The sequence below is a fragment of the Nycticebus coucang genome, chromosome 8 (genome assembly GCF_027406575.1).
Source record: "Nycticebus coucang isolate mNycCou1 chromosome 8, mNycCou1.pri, whole genome shotgun sequence".
In the NCBI taxonomy this organism is placed as follows: domain Eukaryota; kingdom Metazoa; phylum Chordata; class Mammalia; order Primates; family Lorisidae; genus Nycticebus; species Nycticebus coucang.
The window spans coordinates 93,986,362-93,994,146 of NC_069787.1; the positions used below are offsets into that span (position 1 = coordinate 93,986,362).

General features: G+C 44.7%; 1 protein-coding gene across 4 annotated transcripts in view; it reads left to right on the top strand.

Annotated features, from left to right (window-relative positions):
* ARIH2 (ariadne RBR E3 ubiquitin protein ligase 2) overlaps window positions 1-7,266 on the top strand; it is a 77,244-nt gene extending 69,978 nt beyond the window's left edge. For 3 of the 4 annotated variants that reach the window (XM_053599102.1, XM_053599103.1, XM_053599105.1), the window contains 5 exons: window positions 1,886-2,037; window positions 3,195-3,338; window positions 4,553-4,621; window positions 6,415-6,561; window positions 6,790-7,266. In XM_053599102.1, the coding sequence (XP_053455077.1) occupies window positions 1,886-2,037; window positions 3,195-3,338; window positions 4,553-4,621; window positions 6,415-6,561; window positions 6,790-6,861 (584 nt within the window). In that variant the 3' untranslated portion in view covers window positions 6,862-7,266. The remainder of the gene's footprint in view (window positions 1-1,885; window positions 2,038-3,194; window positions 3,339-4,552; window positions 4,622-6,414; window positions 6,562-6,789) is intronic. The other variant, XM_053599104.1, reaches the window with a different exon arrangement.
* The last annotated feature ends 519 nt before the right edge of the window (window positions 7,267-7,785 follow it).

Genomic DNA, 7,785 nt, shown 5'->3' on the forward strand with positions numbered 1-7,785 from the left:
TTTTAGTCCTCCACCTATCAAGTATAGTTTATATAGCTAGAACCTGTTGGTTTGGATTTTTTCCTGCCAGATCAAGTAAAGAAACAAAATCCTTTCAAGTAGAAAATATGGTCAAGTAGGTCTCCTCCTACATAACTGCTGTGACGCTGACCAGGAACTCCTGAGAGTATCTCTTTGTAAGGGCCCATACAAATGCTTTTCCTAGGAGACCTCGGTAATGAGTGAACATAGCAAGGTCTTAGATGGGAACAGTGACTCTTCAGTGTGGAATGAAAACAGGTCAGTATAGCTAGGTGTTGTGGCAGGTGCCTATAGTCCCAGCTACTCAGGAGGCTGAAGCAAGAGGATCACTTGAGCCCAAGTGTTTGAGGTTGCTGTGAGCTATGATGCTACCTCACTCTACTGAGGGTGAAAGAGTGAGACTCTGTCTCTACTTAAAAAAAAAATTTTTTTTTTTTAAATGGGCCAAAAGTAGTGGTCTATTTCCTCCATTGGGCCCCAACCCCACCTGGTGTTTGTGTGTTTGAGTGAGAAAGAAATGTATCATACACTGAGAACAGCAAAAGACACACAGTTTAAAGAATGGCAAACACCCCACTACCCACCACATTCCTAAGAGCTAAGAAACAGAGTTAACTATCATCCCTTGCTTTGTAGTATAGTTACACTACCTGTATGGGCATCTCTAAGGAGTGTATATTATTTAAAACAATAGCAGTCACACCTAGTTCATTGAGAAAAGGGCAGTATTGCCCTTTTCTATTGACTATTAAATGAGGGCTTCCAGAAGGAGAAAAGTTTAACCACCTCTGAGTTTCTAGATTTGGCTTTTGCTTCCCTAAAACTTGATAAGAGCCTCTTTTGGGAAGTCATTAGCCACATTATGAGAGTGAATCTTGGGAAACAGGGTTTACCAGTGTCAGGGTCTCTGGCAGAGGCAGAATATATAGACCAAGTATAAGGTGTAATAAGATATTATTAGAACACAGTGTTGTGTATTCTGGTGAGTTTTAATTGGTCAAGTTTCTGCTTTTCATAGTAGCATTGACAGGATTATAATAAGACACAAGCACATGTGCTCATGAAGTGGAGAATATCCATGGGCCATCATCCATCTGACAAAACTGGTTGGCGTCTCTTCATCTTACTACAGTAATTTGGATAATACAGCATCCATAAAGGAATCTTTATTTTTCTCTCTTGGCTTCCTTACCGTGAAAACACAATTGTAAATTATAAGGATAAATCATTGGGTAGCTATAGGTTTTATAGAAATTTGCTCTTTAATACAGCTTTAGCTATAAAAATCTTCCTAGGACAAGTGAGTATGGGAGGTAGTTAGGATGGCGTTTGTATTGGTGTTCTGTGTCTTTTTTTTGAAACAGAGACTCACTGTGTCACCCTGGGTAGAGTGCCTTGGCGTCACAGCTCGCAGCAACCTCAAAATCTTGGGCTTAAGCGATTCTTTTGCCTCAGCCTCCCAAGTAGCTGGGACTACAGGCGCCCGCCACAACGCCCAGCTATGTTCTGTGTCTTCTTACCAAGTGGTCCAAGTTGGACAAATTTCTTCCTCTGATAGTAGTTGCATTGACACAGCAGACCAGTGGTGTTTAAACAGTCAGTATCTGCTTGTGTTGGATTAATAAGGCACAGAAGACATGTGCTCATGGAATGGAGACTGTCCACAGGCTGTTCATATCAACAGGGACAGTGGGACATGATAGGGATGAGGAGTGTACATTCTTCCTGGAAAGAAGCACCCTTGGGAAGTTCTGGTCATGTCACTCCTGGAGCAGGGTCTTTCCATTCCATTGCTTTGCCTTTACCTTGGAGGAATGTGGGGTTGTCTTGTGGATGTAAATGACTCTTTTTCTGTTTTGTGCAGATTTCTGCTGGATGTGTCTAGGGGATTGGAAGACTCATGGCAGTGAGTACTATGAGTGCAGCCGTTACAAGGAGAATCCTGACATTGTCAATCAGAGCCAGCAAGCCCAGGCCAGGGAAGCCCTCAAGAAGTACTTATTCTACTTTGAGAGGGTAAGTGTCCTCTCCTGCACTTGCCCTTTCAAGGTATACATGTGCTTCTTCTTTTTTTTTTTTAAACAGTCTCACTCTGTTGCCCCAGGCTGGAGTGCCATGGCCTTAACCAGCAACCTCAAACTCCTGGACTGAAGTTATCCTGCTACCTCAGCCTCCTGAGTAGCTGGGACTATAGGTGCCGGCCACATCGCCTGGTTAATTTTTCTATTTTTAGTAGAGACAAGGTCTTGCTCTTCCTCAGGATGTTTTTTTTTTTTTCTTTTTGAGACAGAGCCTCAAGCAGTCACCCTGGGTAGAGTGCCGTGGCATCACAGCTCACAGCAACCTCCACCTCCTGGGCTTAAGTGATTCTCTTGTCTCAGCTTCCCAAGTAGCTGGGACTACAGGCACCTGCTACAACACCCAGCTATTTTTTTTTTTTGTTGCAGTTTGGCTGGGGCCAGGTTTGAACCGCCACCCTCCGTATATGGGGCCAGCTCCCTGCCCACCGAGCCACAGGCACTGCCCATGCCCAGCTATTTTTTGGTTGTAGTTGTCATTGTTGTTTGACAGGCTCAGGCTAGATTCGAACCCACCAGCTCTGGTGTATGTGGCTGGCGCCTAAGCCACTTGAGCTCAAGGGATCCTCCCACTTGGGCCTCCCAGAATGCTAGGATTACAGGCATGAACCACTGCACCTGGCCACAAAAACACCAAGGTGTGCTTCTTTACTTGGTTTGCAGGAGTGGGTTTCTCAGGGAGTGACAGCCTACCACAGCTAATGGGGATGGACCTGGAATTGACCTTGGTTAAATGATGGATTGAAGGACGATGATGGGGCATCAGATAGTCTTTTCCATCCATTGCCATCTTAGTAGTAAGATTTAGACAGAATCCTCTCAGGAAGACCCTTCAGAAGCCCAAAGAGCACAGCACATTTGGTCTTTAGTAGACCATCATGGGCCTGGCTTTGTTTCCAGAGCTGGAGTCCCATTGCCCCAGAGGAGTAGAGTGATCTGGCAGACAGATAGCTACTCCAAGTAGATTAGAAGTATGGACTGGTAAAGACCCCTTCCCTGCACTCTCAAGTACACATAGTCCCCATAAGTTAGAGTCATCTACAGGTTCACCATCCTAGGACTTTTACAGTTTTCTTTTTCTTTTCTACCATGTAGTGGGAAAATCACAACAAAAGCTTGCAGCTAGAGGCACAGACATACCAGCGGATTCATGAGAAGATTCAGGAGAGGGTCATGAACAACCTGGGGACATGGATCGACTGGCAGTACCTACAGAATGCTGCCAAGCTCTTGGCCAAGGTACCTACCACTTCACTCTTCCAATGCCCAGTCCAGTGCCTGGCCCTGTCAGGCGCAGACATCTGTTGGGGGTGGTTAGCACCCTGTGCAGCCCTGCATGCTTCTGCTTACCGGTCTACATTTCCTTATGCTGTGTCCATCAAGGGCCTAGCCCACTGCTGGATGTTCAGGAGATTTCTTTTTTTTTTTTTCGGGAGACAGAGTCTCAGTTTGTCGCTCTCGATAGAGTGTGATGGCATCTTAGCTCACAGCAACCTCAAACTCTTGGGCACGAGCAATTCTCTTGCCTCAGCCTCCCACCTAGCTGGAACTATAGGCACCTGCCACAACACCTGCCTATTTTTAGAGATGAAGGTCTCACTGGTGCTCAGGCTGGACTTGAACTCCTAAGCTCAGGCAATCCATCCACCTTGGCCTCCCAGCATGCTAGGATTATAGGCATGAGCCTCTGCACTTGGCCAGGAGCTTTCTAAAAATAATGTTCTATTACCTCTGATTGCAGAGAAAACTAGAATGTTCTCCTTTTGGCCTACTATGTGTCACTCAAAGGAAAATAAGAGGTTGTCTTTGGATAAGCATTGAAATAGATGTATGGACTCTTATGTCCTACACAAGAGGGAAAAGCCAATAGGCAGCTAGTGGTTAGTAATAAATCACATTTCAGAAAGGAACTGTGAGTGCTCTGTAACCAGTTTTTTTGTTTTCTCATTTCTTCTCCTCCTTTTCTCCCCCAGTTCATCCTCTTTGGCTTGGCCTCTTTCTTTCAGGCCCATACCTGTAGATCCAGGCTAATTTGCATAGTGGAGTTAAGAATTCTGGGCGGTGCCTGTGGCTCAAGGAGTAGGGTGCCAACCCCATATACCAGAGATGGCGGGTTCGAGCCCCGCCCTGGCCAAAAAGTGCAAAAAAAAAAAAAAAAATTCTAAGAGCCACCTGAGATACAAGTAGGTTAGAATTGGGTGGTGCCTGTGGCTCAAAGGAGTATGGCGCCAGCCCCATATGCCAGAGGTGGTGGGTTCAAACCCAGCCCCAGCCAAAGAAAAAGAAAAACAAGTAGGCTAGACGCACAGACAGGGCGGCATCTGTGGTTCAAAGAGTAGGGCGTCGGCCCCCTATACCGCAGGTGGTAGGTTCAAACCCGGCCCCAGCCAAAACCTGCAACAACAAAAAAAAGAATCACAGACACAAGTTCCTTCTCTTTTTTCTGATTGCAGTGTCGATACACTCTGCAATATACCTACCCATATGCATACTACATGGAGTCTGGACCCAGGAAGAAACTGGTAAGGCGAAGCAGTCCTCCACTGTGTCCTGTTAATTTCCAAAGTCTCCATGTCTGCAGACACTTTGCAGGAGAGCAGGAGGCAGGTCCCAGTTTGGGAGGGCAAAATCAAAACAAAACTGTCTAATTGCAAAGTTCCCTTTTTACTCCGGCAGCTCCAAAATAGATCTCAGGTGCTGTCATTTTCTGTAATAGTGAAGCAGATACCTAAGCCCCTGAACAACCATATTTAAGGGATAATTGGCTAAACGGTCCATGGCACTTGGAAGCTCAGTGCCCAATACTTTAGGGAATATTCAGATGCATGTACCTGAATTTAATTATCTTTTATGCCTTTGTTTAATTCTTTTTTTTTGGTATGGGTTTTTTTTTTTTTTTTTTAGACAGAGTATCATTTTATTGCCCTCAGTAGAGTGCCGTGGTGTCATAGCTCACAGAAACCTCAAACTCTTGGGCTCAGTTGATTTTCTTGCCTCAGCCTCCCAAGTAGCTGGGACTACAGGTGCCCACCGCAACACTTGGCTATTTTTAGAGACAGGGTTTGGTTCTTGCTCAGGCTAGTCTGGAACCCGTGAGTGCTGGTAATCTACCTGCCTCAATCTCCCAGAGTGCTAGGATTACAGTGTGGGTGTGAGCCACTATGCCTGGCCTGTTTAATTCTTCATCTAGATATGTGTTGTTTCCCACTGATTATAAAGTAATTCACATTTATTCTTTAAATGTTGGAAAATATAGAAAAACATTTGTGTCATCCTTAATTCCACCAGTAAGAAATGACTGGGAGGTGCCTGTGGCCCAGTGGTAGGACGTCAGCCCCATATACAGAGTGTGGTGGGCATCTGTAGTCCCAGCTATTTGGAAGGCTGAGGCAAGAGAATCGCCTAAGCCCAAGAGCTGGAGGTTGCTGTGAGCTATGACGCTATGGCACTCTACTGAGGGTGACAAAGTATGACTGTTTCCAAAACAAAGAAAAAAGAAATGACCACTATTAGGATATTCCAGCCTTATAAAATTAACATTATGTATGTAGTTAAGGTTTTGTATAACATTTTGCTTTAAAACAGCTTATCATTACAGCTGTCACAATTTACCAGACTGGTAAATACTATTTTTTAAATGGCTATATAAATGTCCCATTATATAGTTATACCATAATTTGGGACATTTGTTATTTCTGGTTTTTGCTCTTTTGGATATTGAAGAACATTTTTATCTCCTTAGATGTATAATTAGTAAATATTTAAGTTTGAATATTTTTAAGGCCCTTCATTTACATAAGCACTGAAAAACTATAAAGTTCATTGAGTATAGTATCTAAGAATATTCATTGTGACTTGTTTTTTGGGAGTATTCTCTTCAGTGGCTTAAGTTCTTCTGCTTCCTCTGAAAGTAGAGGATGAGTGTGGCCTTCTTATTTGGCCATCCTCTTAGGTTAGCTTTTTTTTTTTTTTGAGACAGAGTCTTACTGTGTTGCCCTTGGTAGAGTGCCATTGGTGAGTACTGGTAGGGTACTCAAGAAGTTGGGACTACAGGTACCCACCATGATGCCCAGCTATTTTTTTGTTGTAGTTGTCGTTGTTTGGCAGGCCCGGGCTGAGTTCAAACTCACCAGCCCTGGTGTATGTGGCTGTTGCCCTGTCCACTTAGTTACAGGCACTGAGCCTAGAATAGCCTTTTGTTTGGATTCTGTCTCTGGGCATAGGAAATTTCACTGCTCTTTGAGAGTAGCATCAGGGTTGTCTGTACTTATGTAAGCCTAAGGGGCTGTGTGTGTCCCCCAATCCCCTACCTCAGTCTACAGGCCCTGCCCCAGCTACAGCCCCTTTACCTTTTGATCCTCCTGCTGTACCTATACAGTTTGAATACCAGCAGGCTCAGCTAGAGGCTGAAATCGAAAATCTCTCATGGAAAGTGGAACGTGCTGACAGCTATGACAGAGGGGTAAGTGCCTGCTGTCTTCTGGGACCTTATATTGTAGGTAAGGGAAGACTGGCATAATAGTTAGTAGGATGGTTTGCATGTTGACTGGAAGCTGCTGTTAAGAAGGGTGGGAAGGGCAGTGCTTTTGACTCCTTGAAGCACTTGACGGTTGTGTGTGGCTTTGGGTAATTCCAGTTTTGGCTCCTGGGACTGGGTGGTGCCAACACTTATCCATTTTCCCTGTTGCAGGATTTGGAGAACCAGATGCACATAGCAGAACAGCGGCGGAGAACTCTACTGAAGGATTTCCATGACACCTAGTTGTGACATGGGTGTGCTGGGGTGAGAAAGATGTGGCTGCAAGGTCTCCCAGCGGCCATACTGCATGCTGCAGGCTCTGCCTTTCACCACCCCAGGCAACAGCCAGGGCCCCACTCCTGAGAGACACTGGCAACACCTCTTAGTTGATTCTGTTTTCTTCTCATCTTTTCACTTTTCATTTCTACCAGGGTAAAGGCCATGTTGAATTGGCCTCTTTTCAGGACTTTTAATTTCCCCCTGGATGGTTGTTGGGAGGGAGGGAGAGTTTTTTCTGAATGGCTATGAATAGTGTTAGATCATTACAACTTATGTAATTTTCAAAGGTTGTACAATTATACAAAAAAAGGCAAAACATAGGATAACACAGAGCCCTTTTAAAAAATAAATTGGCATCGGAGTGTTTTACCCTCTAGCTATTTTACTTAGAATGTAACACATGCTGCCCATCCACCCTACCTCAGAATGTCTGTACTTTAAGAGGGCCCCAGATTCACGTTTGGCTAGAGCTGGGAAGAATGTGGGTGGCAGATGGTGGAGAATTGAGTTGGCCTATGCACTAGATGTATGGAGCACAGGGAGTCACATCTTGCTTCCTGCATTACATTGGTAGCAAAGAGACAGTATAGGACAGGATCTTTCTTGCCAAGCGTTGTCATCTCTGGTGGTACTGTTTTTCTGTGGGCTTATCTTTATTCTTGAATTTGAGATTTACCTGGGTCTGGCTACTCAGGCCAGAGCTTATAGCAGACGAAGGTGGGCTGTGACCCTACAGGCTATGGGATGCAGGTTCAGCATATCATTTCCTTTTGTCTCCCAAAACATACAGGTCTACTTTTTTTTTTTTTTTTAAACAGAGACTGAAGCTGTCATCCTGGGTAGAGTACTGTGGCGTCCAAAGCTCATAGCAACCTCAAACCCTTGGGC